At 38.9% G+C, this 23,516-nt stretch overlaps 1 protein-coding gene across 2 annotated transcripts in view; it reads right to left on the bottom strand.

Annotated features, from left to right (window-relative positions):
- Positions 1-23,516, bottom strand: part of SEMA3A (semaphorin 3A) — a 174,745-nt gene that overhangs the window by 44,634 nt on the left and 106,595 nt on the right. For both annotated transcript variants that reach the window (XM_075489787.1, XM_075489841.1), the window contains one exon: positions 17,523-17,642. In XM_075489787.1, the coding sequence (XP_075345902.1) occupies positions 17,523-17,642 (120 nt within the window). The remainder of the gene's footprint in view (positions 1-17,522; positions 17,643-23,516) is intronic.

Genomic DNA, 23,516 nt, shown 5'->3' with positions numbered 1-23,516 from the left:
TTGGTTTGTGGTTTTACACACTCGAATGTAGTTTACAAAACACCCAGCTTTTAGTGGTGTTCTTCCAAAGTCCCTTCATTTTAATTCTTTCTTTAAAACTTTCACATCCCTCTTGTTGCCAATGACTCAGGCAAATGCAGCGGAGCTGTCATGGATTTGCTTACAGTGAAGCTCCTCAACAACATGAAGCTTCACTTCATGTATGCTTCACTTACAGTGAGCTCCTCAACAACACGGATGGCATCAGACCACATCCTCAAGGTGGGAATGCTCTTTGCGCAAGGGATAACTTGTGGCTATTATGGAGCTAATATGAGGGGTTTGTGGCAACTTGCTTTCAGATGCTGACATGGAGAGCAGTACCAGGGACAGACCACAGAGTAGAGATGTGATTTAAAGACACTGTTTTCAAAGCCATGAGTAGGCAGAGGTGGATGTGTGGGACGCAGGCCATGCATGATTGAGGTGTTAGCAGCTACCACAGGGTAAGAAGCACTATGGTCACTCATAGATGTTGCAATGGAAATTCTCATCAGAAAGAGTTTTAAAGACTGATGATATTTATCAAGTTGTTTGTCTTTGAGTCAAGCCAGACTGATGCTGAGAATTGATGATATTAAAATACTGTCTTAGCTATGACAGTTAGTGTCTCCTTCGTAGAAGTCATATCCACTTTTTTTTATTATTTTTCAAAGACTAGTAAAAGTAATTGTGGTGACATAGTCGGATTGTAATATGGGCTAATAAGTTTCAGTTTTAGCTAAGGCTTCTTATAATTTCAATTGCATACATATTCTTCAATTTTTTTCCTGGTTCAAAACTCTTTGCAGAATTAAGAAAAAAAAAAATCTTTCTCTGTGCAGAATCTGGCTGTTCTGTTTCAGTGGTGACTTGTGTGATTTTCTTTTCATGACATAAAGAGATTACAGATTTTCAAGGATGCAAGGTATTAAAAAGAATATTAACATAGCACTCTTCCATCATTTCAATACACGGATGCAGCAGCAACATAACAAGCAAAAAGACACACGTAAAAAAAGATGCACAAAGCTTTTACACATGTAAATTCCTCCTCATCCGAGTGCTACTCTTACATATACAGCAACAGGAATCTAGTCTTTGTGGCTTTTCAGTGCTTTGACCTCGAGTGTCACCAATGGATCATTCTCATTGTGAGAGACGTTAAATCTGAATTAAGTGGTGGTTTTGTGTTTTGTTTTGTTTTTTTTTTTTTAAGGAATTACTGATTTATAGTTGGGGCAAAAGCAAGGAAGGGAAAGTGTAGTTCCGAGTGTCAGGAACATCCCAAGGCATGCAAGCTGGGGCTGGCTGGATCGCTGTGAGGAGAAGCGGAGACCATCGGTCCGGCAGCCGAGCCGGCTGGAGCTGCGGGCGCAGCCCCGGCACAGCCGCCACCGGACCGGACCGCGCCGGCCTCCGCCCCGCGGCCGCAGCACCAAAGGGGGGGCACGACCTGACTTTGCGGTGCTTAACGCCTCTAAAGGAGCGTAAAGGAGCCTCTGAGTACCAGCCAAGTACTCAGACCTCCACGCAGTGCCACTACCCCGAGATCTCTCCTCCTCGGCCTTCGAGGCATAATTCGGCATGGGTATTTCCTGAGAGTAACTTTTTAGCTCACGCAGGAAGGAGAAGGAAGAAAATGTTGATCTCTGATGCAATTACCAGTTTCTGCAGTCTTTGTTCTAAAGAGACCACAGTAGTTTTGATTCCCTGTAATGACTAATTATATGGTGAAGAAAAGTGAATACAAAAGTTCAGTAAAATTATAGCCTAATTCTCAACGTAAATTAGATTTCTCACAAAACAATGCTTATGATCTACCCACCCTGTTTAATTTAAAAGGGGTGATTATTATCTCTTTACAGAACAACAACCAAAATTAACACCTCTTTTCCATTGCTGACTATGTTTTAAGGTGTTGTATATCCATCAACACCGTTAATTTTAAACTGATTTACTTGTCCCTCAGAATAATTGGGCAACTGAGAAAACTAGTGTCCTTCACAGAACAGAAAGGAAGGCTTGCAGCATATTGTCTCCATTTAGAAATACTTTAATCTCAATTTTCTGTATGTCTTATCCTCTCTGCAGAAAAAACTAATGAGAGTTCCAGCTAAGAGCCGTTTCTTCCTCTCTCGGCCATTTATCTGAAGCTTTTGACATTGATGCTTGGAAATAAAAACACTGGAAAGCCTGTGCCTTAACTGTGTAACCTACATCTTTAGAGCTCTGGATGAGTGACAAAAACTAAATATCACAGTCTTTATGTTAAAAAGTGATGTATTAGAGGAGGAAGTGGAGCATGGAGGCACTGAAGACAAAAGATGTTTCTGATTTGGGGTGTTACACACTTTTGGCAATCAAAGCCATGCTACAGGCCTGCCTTTTGTAAGCTCTGAAGATTCACAGGTGGAGCACAAGTCCCTAGAGATGCCCAAGCAGTTTATGGTAGATGACCCAAAACTCAGAGATCAAACCTGTTCCTCTCCCCCAATGTGATTTTCTCAGGCCTTCCAGAATGCTGAGAGATGTGTGATTATGTCTGGATGGAATATTCTTCGTCTTTGCAGCTTGGAAATTAGAGGCTACAAGAAAGTGTCCTGAAGGCAGAGAGAGCATGCTGCAGCAACACCGTCGGTCAAACTCCTGACACAGCACGTTGCAGGAGACAAGTCCCTGACTGAGTATGAGGAATAGCTGGGGATTAACAAGGGAAACACATTTCACTGAAGGGAAAGTGGGACAGCCTTCAGCAGTATGATTGGCATAAGCACGAAACCCCAAACTGAACAACAGTGGCTTGACAAGCATGTCTTCAGCCTCCATGTATCTCCTGAGACGTAAACTCTTTTAAGATTTCTCTGTCAGAAATCTGTGCACAACCCTGTCTCCAGAAGGACCCTTTGTCCACACATATATTACTTTTTTTTCTGCCTACACTGTGAACAAATATGGCCTTTGTGTCAAAGATCATCTATTTTCAAAATAGGAAGAAAAATTCCAAATTTTGTACTGCCAGGTTCAATGTGAAGTGTGTGGAAGGGGTTGTGTAACTGTAAAAACAATCTCCTCCCCAATGTCATGTCAAAAAATTGGACAGGACTCTGCCATCATCTCAATCCTCAGTGAGGGATGTTCATTCATCGGGAAATGATCATCAGCCCGAGCCAGTTCCCAAGGAGTGATCCAGCAGACAACACTCCTGTAGCAATTTCCTAACCTATCCAATCTCCTGTAATTTGATTTTTTTGTTAAATCCTTTAAATTTGGCCACAAAACTGAGGTCATTTTGTCAAACTATGAAAAAGGTTTTGTTGTTATAATTAACTTTTACAGCTAGTGTAAAGCAACTTGACACAAAATCCATTAAAGTAAGATTAATGAGGGATGGCAGCAAAGACTGAAAAAAGGGCTGGGTGAATGACTGGTTTTAACTGATCTGTCAGTGTAGCCCAGCAACATAAAATGCAGTAAGGCATCTGTAAGCGGAAGCAAAACCCCTCAGCACAACCTGAGGTATTCAGTATGATAACATCAGTTATGACAACCTCTTTCAGTAGTCATATGGGTATAATACGTGATTCCAACTTAATTTAGATTCAGTCAACATAAGGTATTAACAGGATTTGTACCCAACTGAAATAATGTGCTAGTTTATTGATGATGTGAAATTTAGTTCTGCTCATTAAAAAAAAAAAAAAAACAACACTAAAAAAGAGAAAGTATTTGATAGCACAGGCGTGATGAAAACCACGGAGTTGCTTGAGATAGAGAAGTCTTGCAACGTTACCTTTTATGCTGCTCTGTCAGAAAGTTGTTCTCAAACTCTGTTTAATTGGTATGTACTTTTGTTCTGTACAAGCAAACCCTCCTATTTTTTTATTCACTGACAGCATTTCAGAAATATTTGATGTAATTACTGTGACTTTTAAGAATGAAAACCTTCTTGGAGTAACATTGTATCAGACTCAAAATTTTAGCATTTTTTAAAAGCAGTGAGGGAGGAATTTGCAGCACACATGCTTGTGATAGATAAACAGCAGGGAGAGGATTTAGCAGAAAGTTTAGCAAAAGTATTTAAAAAGTAATAAAAGAATGAAATGCAGTAAAAAATATAGGTCCTGTAATAAATGGGAAAATATGGAATATTTTTTTAAAGAATGCTTTCTACCAACAGGTCTGGCAAAAAACATTAAAGCTGAAAGTTTGTCAAATTTGGAGCAGAACAGAGTATTAATAATGACAACCCATTTACACAATCTTGTGAAAAAAGCTGATGACTCACTAGTCCATGTAAAATATCTCATAGGAAGGTTTTGCACCTTTCCTTCTCATGGAGCTTTTTCTGCCTTTAGTGGAAGTTCTTCAGAGAAACAGGAGAATAGGAAACAGAGACCGGAGGGGTGGGCAAGTGAAGAGAGCTGTGCCCTGTGACGGTCAGATTTTACAGCATGTCAAAGGTTATCATAGAGCTCAGGAAATATGATTAATCTCACTGACATCAGTGGAACACTTTTTACTATTTATAAGGGTATTGAATTTTTCTCAAATGACAGTCAAAGAATCGATAAACACCAATCCTCAGATATATGGCCATATTCACAGATAATGTATTATCACTGAATGCTTTCAAATATTTCATAAGAGCTGTGGAGTGAATGGGAAAGATATGTAATCCAGTCTTTAAAATAACTTCTCTTCTGTTTTTCTGAATTATCATCTGTAAAAAGCTCTGTCCGTAAAAGGTTATCTGGTTTCTTCTTATACGGACTCATCCAACAAAATCGTCCTACAAATCTTGCTGCACTTACCTGAACAGAAAACTTTACAAACCTACCAACAGGAAATGAAATTTATATATATAAACATATGTTAAAAATACTCCTTTCCATAATCCAGGAATCTAACAAAAACACAGGCCAGCCTATCACTTTAAAAGGTAAATCAGAAAGGGAACTATTTTGTCTTCATTTACTTAGTATGTTGTGGCAACCCTGAGAGCCCAGGAACATCAAATTCTCCTGGATGTTGTACAAGAGATGGTGGTCTCAAAGATTTACAGTTTAACCCTTGCCTTTGAAAGAGGTAATTTTCTCTGATAACACTACAGGATGTCCCACCTTCCTAACATGTGAAGCATTCAGCCTATAGCCACCAGTGACATGGACCTGAGACTAGAGGGAAAAAAGAGCTAAAAAAGGCATATCAGCTGGGAGTTCAGGTTTGGTGGGTTACCCTCAACAGTCTTTTGGATATGGAAATTTTCAGACAACATTGCTACTTTTGAGATTGCGATTCTTAAAAGCGGTGTTACCACATTTCAATAATATAGTAATTTATCTGTACACTGTCACATTATCTGAGACATTCACTGCTTCTGAGTATCAGCTATTAGCTGGTGAATACCTGTATACCTTGACATATCTTAAATGTTACCATAAAGTCTACCATTTCTTTTTTACTGTATGGTGTGTAAAAGCACCATACAGTAAAAGCACCATTTTTCAGAAAATAAAATCTAACACCTATCTACTCAGCAAAGATAGATTGATATAAATTCATGGAATCCAATGGAAGAGCAAGGGATGGGATACTTTTGACACCACTTTGAAACCTAAAAGCTTGGCATTGAAGTCTGAGATAAGTAATATAGGGTGCTCCAAAGATCAAGGGGAAAAAGAAGTACCACTTTGGCAATGCAGCAAAATGGGAAGTTCAGGACCCATTGCACTGTCAGAACTTAAAGACATCAAATGAGGAACGATTTGTCAAGCTTTTCTTTTTTTTTTTTTTTGATCTGTCCATCATATCTGATAACTGCGATTCTGTGAATAAGGTATTTGGGGCTTCTTTGTTTATTTTCTCTGTTATTTAGTCAAACATGCTACCTTTACAAGTGCAAAATAAGTATCCATTTGTCTCTCCCATTTGTCCTTTTCTCTTCCTGTTCTCTTTTCCTTACACCACGGTCATGAATAAGGCTCTAAAGGCTAAATGGTGCTGGTGGTGACATTTGTTTCACCCTTTTGTTTCGCAGGTGTTGCCTGGTGGAACCTGGGGAAGAACCCAGTGAAGTGACTCAAGTGGGACTGGAACAGCATCTATCATGGAAACATGGGTTTCAGAACTAAATGAAGAAAAATTACTAAAAGATTCTGTATTAATTAAAATCCTGAAAAGGATGAAAACTGATCTGGTGGGAAATCACATGCCATATTAAATACACAGTGTTGTAACTAAGTGTTATCTCTCCTCCTCTGTTTAAAGGTTACAGAGATATTAAGATGTCCTACAGTTACTGCACAAAAGGTCTGATTTGATATCTCATAGGATTTCAGAAATAATGAAACTATAAAATCTGCAAGGAAATGACAAATCTGAATTTAACTACAACAGATGCTCTATCTGCATTTCTTGATCTTACATGCTCTTTGTGTCTACCTAATCACAAAGTGTTGCATTAGGCCCAGTCCTGCTCTAGTAAAGTCAACAGCCACAACTCTGCTAAATACAGAAGTCGGAATATATCCTTGACAATGGAGCTTAATCTTAGCTTTGCAATTCTTTGACTTTTGAATTGTGCTCTTGAACTACCTGAATGTGTTATCAGTGTTTTAAATACATTGATGTTTCCACTTTGTTGTAAAAATAGGCTTTTAATACAAGACAGTATTTAGCAATCTAGTACCAGCCATCAGTTTGATATCAGCCGTGACATTATTTAATTTTCAGAATCACAGAGGTTAAAGCTCACTGAACTATAAACAGTTGGAAACATGGAGTGTAATCCCAAGGCACAGCTCTGCACAAGCTGTAATTTAAATCATATTGCATGCTAAGCTGAAAAGGCAGTGCAGGTCCCAAAGGGCATGAATAAATCTGCAGTCACTGATTTGCCACACACATTTGTGTTGGGATTCTGTAACTGTGCAAATGTGATGTCTTCCTTTAGTGCAGAGGACCTGTCATCTACTGAGATTTGTAATTAAATAACCCAAAGAACAAAAGCAATTACTTAGCCTTACAAGCATTCAGACTGGAATTTACATGATTTCATGAACAAAGAGAAGGGGAAGTTACGGAGACAGAGAGAAAGGGAGGCTTTGAGTCTGCAACTTAATTCAGCTGTGTCTAGTGCTAACTGAGATTTTAATGTATAGACCAGGTATTCACATACCTGGCTTACTTTGAACTAATAATTCCGTCATCGCAAGCTCCACTCTGAAGTGGATGTTTCTCCACCTAAGGAGCCGATTATGTTTCCAGCTGGCTACGTGCCACATCAGGTGCCGGTTTTGAGCAATCAGTTGTGTTAATTGCAAGCAACACTGAGTGCCTTTTGGGACAAGCAATTCACGGTTCAGGAATGTTAGTGTAAAGGGGGTTAGGTTCAGCCCCATTACCAAGAACAAATCACAAAGTTTGCATAGGTTGCAAACTAACAGTTGTAATTGTATGGAATGGGGGAAAGAGGCAGGAACAGGCTAAGGGGCTGTATCCTCACATCATTAACTCTGCCGGGTGTGCTGGGCATCTGTTAATTGATGGGGCGATGGCTATGTAGTGGTGGAGCCCTTCATATTTTCAGCTCAGCAGCTCTGTCCTCCCATTCCCCTGGTTCTGTCAGATATTCTGAAAAAGGCCAACAGGGCCAAGACATTGGATCAAGAGAAAACTACATCAACTGCCCATGAACATGGTCTCCTCCACAATTGTTGGCATTTTCCTTCTTTCTATTTGTCATACTGGCAAAATAATAATAATAAAAAAATGCATAGGGGTTGTTTGATGTAAAGGAAATATTATAAGGACATAAATAACAGTGAATGACATAAATGGATGTTGAAGGGCAGATTTATATAAAAACCAGCCACTGATGAAATAAAGCGTATTAATGAAATGAGCTGAGCACTGCAGTGAGTACAAATCAGGAGATCTTTCTTGGCTGCATTGGGGATATTCTCATTTATTATCAGCTAAAGATCTGTCCTGTGGTATTTTTTAGTATCTAACTTTTGTCTCAGTACCTGAACAACAAGTTTTAGCTAGCCTATCTATTTGCAAGGGTTGATTTCTAATACGTTTGCCTGTGAGTCGCGGTACCAGCACTATTTAAAAGAAACCTGCCCAAATGTTGGAGGTGATGAATGGGAAGCTTGGATTGAATCATTAGAGATAAAGGGAGTTAGTGTGTGGTGGGGAGGGGGAGGAACTGATACAAACCTCAAAGTCTGCAGGTGCTTAGAAACAAACCTCAAAGTCTGCAGGTGCTTAGAAACAGCGTAGAGGCTCAGGAAGTGTCTCTAACACCCTTTAGAGGCTCAGTCCCTGGTGTCCCACATGACTGTACAAAGAAAACTTCTTAAAACAAAGCCATCTTATTTCTCCCTTTAACACAGACTAAAACATTGCCAAACACTTTTGCGTCTGAAGCTGTGAATTTCATTAAATTCAATGCAACTCGCTCAGCACTCTCCATTTTTGTGCGGCTGAAACCTCTAATTCTCCCCCCACCGCCCCACGGCCAGCGTGCTCTAGTCACATCACACTTAACCTTTGCCTTGGCTTCTCAAAAAAGAATTTGTTTCACTCTATTCACAGCTTCAACAGTTTGGCAAACTGCACTTGAGTGCTGCGCTGAGCCTTTATATTGAACACACTAATCTGATTGTTTTTCCACTCTACAAACTTTGGGTCAACAATCAAGCTGCTGCCAGAAACTAATTAATTTGCAAACAGGCCCCATTTTCACAGGGGGAGAGCTTTTGAAACCTATGTCAGCAGAGCTGGTCACACCATGGTGACATGCATTGTCATGGCATCCACTTTTCTGGCCAATTCTCCTCACTAATTTTTCACCACACACATGAACTCAAATTACCCAGTCAACAGTAAATCTCTATTGAATGCTCACCAAACTCTGAACGTGGTGGCCTGAGAAGAGGAAATTGGTATTGACAGGGTCAACACTCATTAAATTGATGGCTAGAGCAGAAGAGAAAAAAAACCCAACACAAGAACTTAAAAAAAGGATTCGGATGTATGTCATATCCCAATGAAGGGGGCTGTAACAGACTCATTCCAGCTTTGTTTAAATCAATTAGTATTCTGCTGTGTGATTCCCTACAAGCAGATTACTGCTTAACTTTTCTTGAAAAACTGGTTAGTTACTTTTGTGAACAGGAAAGGAGGCATAATTTGGTAGCTAAGAATCACTGTTTTCCAAGCATCAGAGCTGTGATGAGCCCTCATAGAGATCTCAGAGATCATGGGAAACCTACTTGAAATTGCAAGGCCTATAACACATAGGCTTTGTCTTTGGCATCCTGCCACCTAATCTGAACTTTCCTTTTCCTTAAGCTGATTTGGATCTTTGTAAGAATAAGAATTACAAAGAAATCCATGTTGTATAATTTAAAATGAGGCCTATACCAAAAGTAAAGCAACGTGCAGTCTAAGAACCTGAACACTACACCTGTCCTGGACAAATTACCTTTTTTCCCTATCGAAATTCATCTCCAGGGCAAGAGGAGAGGCTTCCTACGAGCTGATGCATGTGGGTAATGTCTTTGTATTTATACATATAGGTATAGATAGATATGGTCCTTTTAATCATATGTTAACTGAAAGTAGTACACAAAGCTTTCTAGTAGAGATTATCGCCACAGCTACCACTGCTTGAGTTATATACCGAGTTTGTCACCTTCTTATGCAAAGAGACCATCACTTTACAACACTGCCCATTGCCAACTCTACAAGTTATCCATTGAAATAAATACATACAAATACAATCCTTAGTTTAAAAAAAAAAAAAGCTTTCTACAGAACATAGAATATCACTGGGACTACTGGTAATCAGACAATTGCTGGTGTTTGCTATTAAGTGTGAGAAGGGTACAGAGCTGGAGACATCCAGGATCCAGAGTGTGACTCCTGGAGTGTACTCACGCAGCTGGGTTTTTACACAGCTCCTACTGCTGGAGGTGGCAAATGACACTTTGTTTATCTAAAGCTACATCTATAAAAAGCAACTCACCTGGGTCATCAAATTTGATTCTGAACACCCAAGCGAGATCACCCGATTTGCCCTGTACAGCCAGGTGCGCTGATTTATCCACATCTAGCATCTAGCCAGAGCTTGTTCTGGCTCATTTGTCCACTTTCCTCCCCAGAAAAGTCAGAGCAGAGGTGATGGGAAGGACTACACTCTCAGGTCTCTCCCAATATGTAGCTCACCAGGATTTACTGGGTTGTTGAGCTGATACCATATTCTCCACTGACATAAAACCCCCTAAAATTTAGCAATTCTAAGGCACATCAGCAATAATAACTCAATTCAGGGTACATGAGTGAGTGTAGATCCCCAAGCTGGCAATCACTTCCAAGTCTCTGTTTAAAGAGAGACTATGCACTGATCTGTTTGGGACTGGGGTCATATCCCACAGTGCTTGTTTGGAGAGCTATGAGCATCTTTCCTAACACTGTACTACATGCAGCAGAAAAACTTCGCTGGTCTCCAGTGGAAACAGCACACAAAGCACTCTGAGCTCCCCCCATTATTTTAGATCTTATATGTTCTATAAAGAGAGTCACAGTATGAATTGCAGCAAAGCATGGCTTCTAATCTACACTCCCAGCTATTATTTTTTGGTGGATAGTAAGGCTGACCAAGCTAAAACCCATAAATGAGCCCACGGTTAACCATGTAATATACACGTATCCTAAGTCAGGTGTTCCTGGACTAATTTGTATCCTAACTTCCCCAATCATATTGTTGCTATAGCTCAGACCAATATGTTTACTGATGCAAGTCTTTTTGCCCCAGGTCATATTCTCTAGAGCGTCAGGAAGTTCTCAAAATGTGCAGTCAAACCAGGGGAATGTCCTCTTCTGCTTCATCTTTCCTACCTGCTTTTTCTACTCCAGCCTCAAAACTTACCCTTTGGCTACTTTTACCAATTCTTCATACCTAAATGCAAAAAAATCTCATTCACAGCACTGAAATTTAATGGAGAAAATGACCTAATCCGGGGGGGGGGGGGGGGGGGTGCAGAGAGAGAGGCAGAGAGAGAGACAGAGGGAGAGAAGATCTGTTTCCTAGAAGGATTTAAAATAATTTCATTCAAGCCACTTGATGGGTGATTATAATTTTTCTGGTTGTCTATACCCACCATCTTCATGATCTTCCTCACATCCAGAGGAACTGTGAAGCACATTCTCTAATTGCTACTTGGTCTTTGATTTCTGAATCACATGCTTCTCTTACTTTGTATAAAGATACAGGGAGCAGTTATCAGACAGGATGAGTCAACTGGTTCAAATACATGAGTATCTTCTGATCAAGTATTCAGCTGGCCTTACGGCTTCCTGAGTTGTAACCATTTCAGGTCAGTGACAGTATAAATGTCAAGTAATACCATAAGAAAGAAGTGATTATTTGTGATTTCAGAAATTCTACATTTCTTTCAAGAGAAAAAGAACGTGTTGTAATAAAAATGTATAGAGAAAAGACTTGTTAGATTGCAATGAGAAAAACAATTTAAAATTCATATTCAGTCTCTCAAATTTGGATCTACAGACTTGAGGGAGAAAAAAAAAACCCTGTAAATTGAGTTTGTATGCCATTCTGTTCACATTATTATGCCACCGTCACCATAGTTTCTGAGTACTTCCTAGCACTCTGTTAGGTGACATTAGCATTTGTCACACATGGAATTTATCACGGTGAAATTATTTATTACTATTCTTAGCAATGAAGATAATGGGAATGGGGGTGGGAGGGTGTACAGAGTGAGAAATGAGACTTGCATATATGGACATGTTTTGTTCCTGCAAGGGTCGGAGTTGTTCATCCCTGTATAAGCAGTGGTGGGAAAGTGCGGGACTTGGTCCACACTACTGCCTGCATGGTAGGAGATATCAGCTAATTTGGTTCACATATAGAAATGCATATTTTAAATGCAAGAGATCCTTGCGGGGAAAAAAAAGACAAACAAAAGGACAACAACAAAAAGCTCACACAAAAAAATCCCCTCACTGTTTTCACTGGTAAGGTTGTTTAAATATGCCCTTGTAAACTTACGGGAATGCAGACCTGGGAGAGACTTCTTAGTCCACTGACTGCAGTCCCTTGCCATGCCAGGCAAGTGTGCTATATGAGAACATACAAAATGCTATCTAAGTTCCTCTTAAAACCAGCTAGGCTGCCTCACTCACTGTTTCTGTTGGGCAGCTTTTTCTAATTTCATTCCTCCCATGGTTTAAGACTTCTAATTTGAAGACTAAATATATTAATATGCAGTTCATACCCTGGCTTTTTAAAATGTCCTTTATTTAAATAACTCTTTTCTTGCTGGAGATTTATTGTATTTGTAGCATCCATCACCTCCTTTCTCTAAGAATATCTCAGATGTACTTTATGAAATAACCCCCAGGTACCAGGATGGTTGGGTCTTGTCTATGCTGGCAGGTCAGACATTTTCCTTACCTTTGGTGGCATGTATGTTAGTGCCTTCTGTATATCTGGATTGAAAATGAGTAGGAGGTGAGCTGGAAAGTGGAAAACTAAGAAGGCATTTAGGGACAAGGGAGTGGCACAGAAGAGAGGGATGCCAGTGGGTATCTGTAGGTGGGAAAAGGGTTTGGTGTGGGTGACCAAAGACAAATTACAGATTCAAGGATGCAGCAAATGAACACATCCAAGTCTCAGCAACAGTAGTTGCAAGAGAACAAATATTCCTTTCTAAATATCTTGACACCTTTAATACATTTTTATTAGAGAGGTAAAAACCCTATAAACTAGCTGCAATCTTGTCTTTCTCTTGCTATACATTCCTCCACCGTGCAATATATATATATTCAAAATTATGTCTGTATGTTGCCAGCGCTGGGACATCCTACAAACTGCCATATGCGGAAACAACACAAAGTGATGGCTAAAGCCCTGTATGAATGCCAGGAGAGTATCAAGGCCATGTTTCCTGCCTTGGATCCTGTGAAATTTAAGAGGGCATTTTCTTTTTTATTGAACAGTCGCTCAGTTTCTATAATTCTCAGCTGTTTATGTAACCGTAAAGTAAAGATTACCAAGGACAATAACCCCAGGGGACTAAGTACAGCTACTACCCCACTTTAAAAATTAAGCCATGGAAAGTATGCTAAAATAATATCATAGAGCTGGTTTAAACCCATAAAAAGCAAGGAAATCCCAAGCCAAGGCTGGAAATCCAAACTGACAGTCTCTCTTAACCCCAGGTCTAGTAAAGAGGGTGAGTGAGGCCAGTATTTCCTCACTTTTCTGGGGTGCAAACCAGATTCATAATACTACCTTAATGCAGCTTTTGTGATGTAATCTCCTTTCAAATCTTCTGCAGCCCAACTCTGTTTCGCTTTTAAGATAAATGTTTATGGTTATTCATTTTACAAAATGTTAACAATTTAAGGCCAGATCCCCTGTGCTCAAGTCAGGGAAGATGAGAGCGGCTCCAAGCTTTCATTCCACTCCCCTAATCTTCAGCTTGAAAACTGCCTTCAGTGCATTGCTTTTGCATTGCTTAGCATTTGCTTTGGTACACTGCACTGCCTTTTCTGCCTTCTTGCCTCCAGCCATGCCGTCAGCCCTTGCATGAAGGCAGCCGCAGATGGTGTACAGCAAACGCTGCGTGTAGTTCACCAGGGAACTCCCTGGTACCAGGGGAAGCTGCTCCGACCTGCTCGGGCCTCCTACTCATCTTTTTTTATTGCTGAAGCAGTTCATAGAAGCAGGACCTGATCTACGCTTTCTTGAAATAACACTAGCTTCTGATGGCTCTGAACTATAAGAGGCAATGGCACATTTAAAGGGAAACATGGTTTTTGCCTATAGGCAAGACTCTGCAAGATATATGTGTAACATCAAAGCCATTGCTCCTTATAGGAAAGCTGGACAGGAGATGTTTTTTCATTTTCAGTTTTTTTTTTTCTGAGAGTTCAAAACTATTCTTGACTCTCATGGGGGCCAACTAAGACTGTCAAAGCTTTTTGAGCAAAGAAACTCCATGCACTTACCAGAGGAGCCAATAATGCCCAGGGTGAGCATGCACCTGGCTTATAACAAAGTACATGATTCAGTCTGGGGCACTCAGCTGCGGCTTTTTGTATCCAAGATGACTTCCCTGAGCACCAACATATTTTACTGTGTTTTTGCAAATGCCTCCATGTCACATCTGGCCAACTCTGTATCAATAATTAAATATATACTGCTACAGTGACTGATGTATGGTTCCCTACCTTCTAGATGAACGCCCTGACTACACAGCTATGGAATCAGTCTCCCTTGCTTTATTTGGCTTGGTGACTGTTTAATTATTTATACAACCCAAAATGTCTTTAGAAGCCTGTGAGTATTTAATATCCTTAAAAGAATTAAAAAGTCTTTAAGAGCTGCTGGTCAGCACCTTCCCTTGGGCCAGGCACAGTTCAAAGCTCTCTTCCCAGCAGCGTTTAACTTCTTACGAAAGGTGGAGCATCTCCAAAAAGTGACTGTGTGATCTCTGTAGGAACTCTGTGTTCATACTTAAATCTAAAAAACTTAATCACTCTGTGCAATGTTGTCCTACTTTACACCAGTTCAGGGTGATATTTAAATCTATGAAAAGTCTGCAAGCACTTAATGTCTTCTCCTCTCCATTTCTGGTACCAAACAGCTGTGTTTTCTGCACCCTGTCAGCTCTGACCTTAGCCTTAGTATGGGAAAAGCAGTTTCACGTTCCTGCTCTGAACGAAGTAAACATTACCAAGGACTTATAACTGGATGTCTCACCATCTAGCTATTAAACTACAAGGGGATCAGGATTTCTCTTTGTGAGTTTGATCAGAACTACTGTTCTTATCCAGCTTTCAGTATATGTCCATTGGAATGGTGGTTTTTCGCCTGAGGCTAAGCGCACTGTAGAAAGCAACTAGAAAAGCAAACCTACCACTACATAGCAAACTATGTCTTCACTAAAAAATGTATAAAGCTCTGCAAACTTAAGGTTCAAAACTAGTTTATACAGATCTTTAAGAAAGTAGAGTACATCGTCCTTCAATAAGAGCTTATTTCATTAAAAGTATATCCATTTTAAATACGTGCAAACACAAAAGAAAAAAGAAATAATCAAATGACTGGCATGCCTGCAGAGTTTCAAACCCAAACAATTATAATTTTTGGATTTCCCTGTTAGATGCTGAAATTAGGAGTACTGTATGGAAAGGCTGCCAGGACCTTATCACTGGGAAATGAACAGTAAAGTCTTAGAGCCTTTAATAGGGACGTTGTAGTGCAGATTTTAAGCCAACCTTTCCATATTAGGAATGTAAACTTATTAAGTTGCAATGGAGAGATAGATTTCAAAAATGTATTGAAGGATAATTCTCTATTAAATTACAGACAGTTATGAGACTTGTTTCTAAAGGCCTCAGTTTGATTCCTAACTTTTTTAAAATTAGCTTGAAACTTTCCATACAGGAATACAGGGTAAGAACTACACTTAGAGTTGAAAATCATCTTCATCCTGTGCTACGATAAATGCTGCCTTCCTACGTTTATGCTTATTTTGGATGATACTTTAATTCTAGAGAGCTTGAGGTTCATCAGCTCTTTATGTGCAACTGTCTTCTCCTCCCCATCTTGAGCACAAAGCAGTTGTGGTTTCTGCACCCTGTCAGATGTAACCTTAGTGCTAATTTGGGAAAAACAGTTCTCACATTTAGTGCTGAAAGACTGATAACTGAATCCACAAAGGAATGACACATTTTCAGCGATGAAGTACAGGGGCTGTGGACAATGGCTGTGCTTTCCCACTGCATAAATCCTCCTGACTCAGCTGTCATTGTGCAAATCTACTGCATAAAAGCAGATTTTGCTTGCATGATTGGACTTTATGTCATGATGACTATCATAACAAAAGTGGTTATTGTGTTATCTTTAACTTATTATTACTCTACCAGGTACCAAGATAGATGGATATGTCTGTAACCCTTGTACTTTACTGTCTCTTGAAGTCCAGAAATCTTGCCTATTATTATAATAAAATAAACCAATGAACAATATTTCTGGGTTACTGGGCAAGCACAGACTGTAGAACTGAAATGTAATAGACCTGAATCTGTCCTCACAGTAGTCCCCATGAATTATGACAAAACTAAATTTAACAGGATGAAAATCATATTCATATAACTTGTCATATTAAAATACAGATTCATACAACTCATCAAATCCACATTTATCTGATACATATATCCAGTGCATGTATCATATATAGAGTTGTTTATCCAACCTGCAATAGCACTTTGTGGTTTTAATTATGAGTCAGGGATTGGTTTTGTTATGGATTGTATATACAGCTAATATGATAACCAGTACGATACTAGAAGTTTCTGACTGTAGCTAATAAGAAACTGTGTTGTTAAAACATAGTCTGCTCTTACACATTAAGAATTTGCGTGAACAGTTTGCATTAAATTGCAAAACCACATAAGAAAACCTGGACCTCAGCACAGACATAAATAATGTGGCTAGGGGTGAAAAATATGTAAGGACAAAATACTTCGTGGATTCAAAAACAGGAATGCAGATGCAAGCAGCATGTACAGCAAAAGTGGCTAGTCAACTCTTCAAAAATTAAAATATAAATTAACTCAGAGTAACTACAGTTAGCATTACTGGCTCACTTAAATCAAATGTCAGCTTTTTCAAATGATGCATTCTTATTTCCAAAATGCTCATATCGTTGTACAGCTAAAGCCAAGTGTAATTCCATTTAAGTTATTGGAATTTTGACTGCAGTAGAACTTGGATAGAGTACTCATGCATTTTAAAGTATTTTGATACATGAAGCCAAAACCAGATTTTCTCTGAAACTATCCCTCTCTCCCCATATACGCAACCAACCAACTACAGGTCTGATTAGTAATATCCATACAATAATGTAAGATATTGTGCCTTGTTAAACTATTGAATATTTTGAAACCCAATGGTTTGGAATACCCAGGACCCTTTTCACTTTTTCCAAACTATTGACAACTCTGGCCTGCTCAGGAAGCTCTGCTGATTCACTTTCTGCTGGACTTTGGTGGCCAGTGTCAGATTCCCTTCAATCCAGCCAAAAATTAAAGCCTGTACAAGGCACAGTCCTGCCCAAGGCTCTGTAGCTACTTTGTGTTGACGTGTGGCTGATGCCTCCACAAGCCTTGAGCTTCTGTCCAAATTGCACCCTACAGCAATCTGCTCCTGTGGCATGACTGCGTTAGCCGTAGTGTCTGTATATGTTTTAAATTTAATCACACTCTACAAATCTCAATGTAATTAAAACAAAAATGCTTCTTTATAAATCACTTTTGATTAGTTTAACTGGTTTAAGACAAAATTCTGCTCCAAATAAAAGAGGGGTGTATATGTCACAGATGTTGCTGGAACGAAGCTGTGTGCTAGTCTTTAATGGCTAGATGAATGTAACTGGATAAATGTACATTTTACATACCATTTAGCCACCGGGAGTCGTGCTGCTCCGTTCTGATTGGATGATGATGCCCCAGAGTTCGGAAAATGGCAAAGTCCCTGCCCATGAAGTCTGCCGCTGTGCCAGAGTACAGTTCTCCATCTGTGGGAGGACGTAATTGTAAGCAACATTTCTCAATTTTCCAGTCATGGTAAGTCAGAGAAAGCTGTCAGTCCTATGTTTATATTACGCTAATAGGGATAATGAGAAAATTACAAAGCAATAAGCCATATGCAATGTATTGTCATTGAAAATATATAATTAGACCCACTTTCTCACTGCAGAGCTTAACTGTAACCTCTCTCAAATGAGCTGTATCTCCTGACTGCTAGTGCAGCCACTTTTCAAAAATATGTTTGGATTCTTAGGCTGGAACAGTGACAGCTTGTACACCTATCCCTGGCAGGCAGTAGTATGCAGCCCCCAAAAAACCTACCTAACTATCAAGTTACCCTGTTTTGAACAGGAGTTTGGACTGGAGACCTCCAGCGGTTCCTCCCAACCTCCTGGGTTTTTGTGACTCTGTGTTGGGAATTGGAGAGTCCAGCTCATTCACTCTTGGTTCAGAAAGTCATCAAGTCCCTTGAATTCTTCATATAGAAACCATCTTTTGGTTGATCTTTGGTTTTGTTTTGCTTCCCCTCCCCCCCCTCTTTTTTTTTCTGAGCAAGCAAATCCTCTGAAAACAGTATCTTCTACAGGAAAGACAGAACATGCCTTTCTCCTCCTGCCACCTTTGTAACTGTGATACTGGCAAAGGGCAACAGCTAAGGGAGAGAATAAATGACATCATTCCCTGCTACCTTGACCCCATGCATATCACAGTGAACAAGTGAATCAAAAATTGACCTGTGATACTTCAGCCCATAAATGGCACATACATAGCCTAGCTGGAGAAGAAACTCATAATATTAGAGTCCCAGTGTGCCTCTCCTCAGCCAGCTAGAAGTATCATGGAGGAGAGAGAGAAAGACACAGTCTAAATTCAACGGACCAGGTCAAATTAAATACCTACCAACTGGTAAAGAGAACAATAATAAAAAGTACATAGCAATCAGACCCACAGAAAACAACTGGGGATCAAACAACACGTATGTTTCTGGCATTAATGTAGAGCTTGTCCATGAAATTACTCTAAATTCCAATTGCTAAAAATGCATTTTTTAGAACTGTGCCCTTTTACACCCTTATGTGAAATGAAATACCCTACCCTATACTTTTAATATGGAATTAAAAAGTATTATTCCTTCCAACTGCTATTTTGAAGCTACCCATCTTATATGGGTCTTATGTGAAAAAGACAAGTTTGAGGATAAAATAACTCTTTCTTTAAGCTAAGGTAATAAATTTTTCATGGTCATGATGAACTCTACCATATCCTCATTTTAAAACACCCTTTAGGAACAAGTTCATCATTTTCATGGCAAGTTTAGATATTTCCATGGTGGGACAACCATGTCCAAGCATGCCTACTGGATATCCCTGGTATCTTTTCCCCAGAACACTGACACCATGAAATTATCAACTGAACCTACAGTGGCTCTGTACCATATGGTAGTCATGAAAGTCAGGAAGGGTGAAAACATGATAGCAGAAAGGCGTGGAATTGAATGAATTCACAGCAGAGATTAGAAGCAAATAGACCAGTCGTGCCCAGCAGGAGGTGTAATCAGAAGTGAAACAGAACAGCATATCATTAATTAACAATTTATCATTCCTCTATGTCATTTTCAACTTTTTTTAAAGGGGAGACAATCACTTAATTATAGTGATTATTATGTATAGGGTATGCAGCTGAGATTTTAAAGAACATAAAACCTTTTTGCTTGTGAAAAGAGCTTTGATGCTGTGCTTAACCTTTGTTTAACCTTATCTTCATTTTCTTGTCTTTCAGTCCCTAGTGAGTTCTGATAAATCAATATAAATCAAAGGGGGAAAGAAAAAACCAACAAGCCCTATTTTGCTTCCTAGTTATCAACAGATCTAAAGGTCAATCAAGAAAGAAAAAAATTCTATATTTAATACTACATTATTAAAATTAAAACAAATATAGCTCAAAAACTCATTAAAATTATATATATGCAATATTTAGAATTGTAAGGGGTTTTGGCACCTCAGCTTCCAACTCAATATATAAACATTACCGAAAGTAACATATCTTCAAGGTTTGACTTAATTCCACCCAAGACTATTTCATGCTACTAGGCTCTTATGGCTGGTACTTTTTTGTCAGCGGTGACAGAGTAAAAGTTTTGCCAATAATGGGCTTTAGCATGTTCCAAAGGAGAAAGAGTCTGTAGGAAACTAGCTGACCTTTCTTTGCTTTCTCCTACAGCCCCTCCAAGCTTCAGTATACCTAGACCAGTGCCTGCAGTTTGAACTGATTTGCTGTAGTCATGCAAATTTTGGCTTCTCCCAGATAGAAATACCAAGTAATACCATTTATTTTTGTAAGTCTTTAGATGATAATTTTTGCTAAATTCAGAGTGAGCCTCAAGCCGTGTCCCAGATGTGTACATCCTTTGAGTTAGTACTATTGAAAAGTTATATGAGGATTTTGCCTCCTGTGTAGATAGAAGTACAGTCATCTTTGTTTCTCTATGCAAACCTTCTTTTGGACTAAAATTTACTCATTGCTGGTCTACAAAATGATTCTTTTATGTCATGGATAGTCTTCACTGTGCTATTTCTATTGTCAGCAGTTTTAAAAGCATTTTTCGTTAACTTTAAGAAGAAAGTGGAAATTAACAGTTTGAAAACTGACAAACATTTCTCAAAGGGAAAGAAGGAAGGCAAAAAAAATAAGTTGTCACTTTGTATTTCCAGCCCAGAAGCATAAAACAACGACTGCCCAGAACAAGCTGATGGCCCTTAGTTTTTTGCATAGGGAAAAGCTCTATGTTTTGGACATAAACCACTTTATTCTAAAGGAATACCATGCTGACATATGAATACAAACAGAAATACATATATTGACTTTACTAAATAAAGAGGCAACAATTAAAGCCCATAGTAATGCTTTTTTGGGGGGAGGAACCATTTTCCCCCATACTGTACATAAGCAGCATGAAACTGTGAACACGTCCCCAAGTTCATTAGATACAAAGATGTTAAAAACTAAGCAGTATACATTTATTTGCTGAATTGTTTCTATTCAGGTTTTAAAGAAGACTGCATTCTTAAAAAAAATATTTTTGGAGAGTACAGAATTGTAAGCTTCCTTTTTGAAAGAAATAAGAAAGTTGAATGGATAGGGAATATAGGCAAAAACAACCCTTGACTGTCCTGATTGCTCTCACTGGTAAAGGGGTTCCCAAATGAAATCTACTACCCTTGGTTAGTAGGTTTATTCACTAAAGTTTAGATTTTCAGATGTACATTGTAGCAGATTAACTTCATTCCTTTTAAAGTCAACAACTAAAGCTTCCCAGAAAGTAGAATAAACTCTAAAATCCTGAAGCTCATATGTACTTAGTAGATAATTTCTACTAACTAGGATAGTAAAGTTCTTCCTTGCTGAGAAGCCACTGTATTTCAGATCACATTGATCCATATTTGGGAGCATTAAGGCACTTAAACTGATTTGAAACATAATAATAATGAAAAAGAATTGTAACTTTTCTTTTTTTTTAATCAGTGATACACAGGAACATAAATAGCTTTGAGGATTCTGGATCACCAGAGCTTTTGAAAATCCCAAAGGGTCATTTCCTAAAGAGCAACTGACTGACAATAGGACAATGATGTCTCCTTGTCTGAGGTTTTTTCGCCTATCCCAATACAATTGCTTTAGACTAATACATTCAGTGATAATTTTCTCCTGTGATTACATTCTTTGAAAACCCTGCTGCCTCTCATTTTCCTCCTGCCCCGGAATACACACTAGTGGTGCCCAGGGACTGCTTAGTCTCTACATTTTCATGCACTAGCTCGCTCAAATTGAGATTGTTTAGTTAGCAGCACATAGATGGGAATGGCTGAATAATGTCTTACATTACCAGGAACTAGTTATATCATGTTCCCAGATGGCGTTTACTTTAGAGTAGAGTAGCAATAACTACCTTCAATGAACAACTCTTAAAAAAATAATGAAAAATGTTTGCAGGTGGATGGAACAAGGAATGTATACTGGAAAAATATTGGAACAATTTAATAACGATGAACTGTTTGTTTTGGTTTGGGGGATTTTTTAAAATATTATTGCTTTTTTTTAGGTGAGAGGGAAAACTGAAGATCCTTTTTACACTTATAAGTGTTTCTTTCACCTGAAATATAAAATAAGAATCCTTTAATAGCACTAATGGCTATTAAAGATCTTAAGTTACTTTTTGCAAATTAACCTTGGTGTTTTGCCCAAATTCCAGCTTGGGTAATTACATTTCACTTACCTAAGATTTACCTTCTAGTTACAGAGTCAAGAACATACTCTCCTGCCACACTTTGCAAAATCTCTGTTTAGTGTTTCTGATGAATAACAGAGGTTATTTTTCCCTCCTGTATTTAACCATATAAATTACTCTTACTTCTCAGCCTTCTTTTATCTTCCTGGTAGTTACATTGTGTTACTAATTATAACATTGCATTTTAATGAGTGCTGGGTAATTGTTTTACACAGTTGCCCTCTTGAACCTACCATAAACCATGGGTGCTTGTGAAGACAAATACTTCTGGCACATGAGGGGCCAGGAGTAACTGAGCTATCATTCAGCTTAGGAGAAGGGAAGAAGCAGTCCATCCATGTTCTTCTTGGTGTGAAGCATATGTGGTCAAGAGGTTCCACTGGCCTTCAGGGACCTATTCACTGCTTCACTCCAGTGCTACCTACTTCAGAGAGCAGTTGGACCAAACCTCTCCACGCAGTCATTGCTTGGCCAGTTCATTCCCTGTTCCTCACCTATTTTGGAGGGAGGAAATTATTTTGCCTTGGGTCGTCACTTTACCATAAAATTTATACTATTTTGGCAAAGATAAGAGTAAGTCATTGTGAACCAGTGGTGAAATAGTTCTGAGTATATACTTTCTGAATATCACTTTCTGAAATATCAGGGGAACCTCTGCAGTAAAGGACTGAAGTAAATGCAACATTATAATCAGTAACACAATATGACTGTGAGGTAGCTATGAGGAGGCAGAGAAGAAAGGGTGTTCATGTTCAGGATGCAAGAATGTTAGTTTTAGCTTCACTCTGAGTTTTGTGTAAGTCACTGAAGTGGAAATTAGTCACTGGCTTTGAATGTTGAATTTGCATCATTTTCTATAGTGCTCATATACCCATGGCTCTAATTGAAGCCTGATTCAAAACAAAATATCATGCTCAGTCTACTGTTTATTAGGAGGAAAAATACACGGAGTGAAAATTATAGTGATAGGGAGTGGGCTCAAGAAAGCAAAGATGTTTTAAAGACATGAAATCTAAGCCAAGGGAAATAAGATAATCATATTTGTGCCGGACTGAGTGAAAAAAAAAAAAGGAATGTGAAAAGCTAGACACTGTTGACTTAGTGCAGTTGCATACCGGGTATACCATGTAATACTGGCTTGTCATCATTCTCTTTCTTTATTGTATATTAAAGTAAATAGTAAAGCCATTCCCTTGAGAGTAGCTGTGCCACAAATTCAAGTCGCTCCAGGCACTAATTTATACACTGGCCTTTTACACACTTTTTTTTTTTCCTTTCTGTTTGACCAGGGTACAAGTTGGAGCAAGATGTGGATGTCTTTCTTGTTTTTCCTGTTAAAAAGTGTGTGTCCCCAGGGTAGCTCATCACCTGTGATCATTAGGGGCTTCAAAGATCAGGAAATGAGGCATACTCAAGACTAAATTTTTGTTTCTGCCTATTTTGAATGGCTTCATTTTTAAATGTAACGTAAATATAATAAGGGTAGCTGGTAGGCAAGACCCTAGACTAGCAATATGGACAAAGTCCTAGAGAAGACAGTGTATCTGGTTATGTGTAATTTGCCAAAGACTTCTGA

Source organism: Mycteria americana, chromosome 1, assembly GCF_035582795.1.
Source record: "Mycteria americana isolate JAX WOST 10 ecotype Jacksonville Zoo and Gardens chromosome 1, USCA_MyAme_1.0, whole genome shotgun sequence".
NCBI classification, from domain to species: Eukaryota; Metazoa; Chordata; class Aves; order Ciconiiformes; family Ciconiidae; genus Mycteria; species Mycteria americana.
This window is presented reverse-complemented; position numbering and strand designations above follow the sequence as displayed.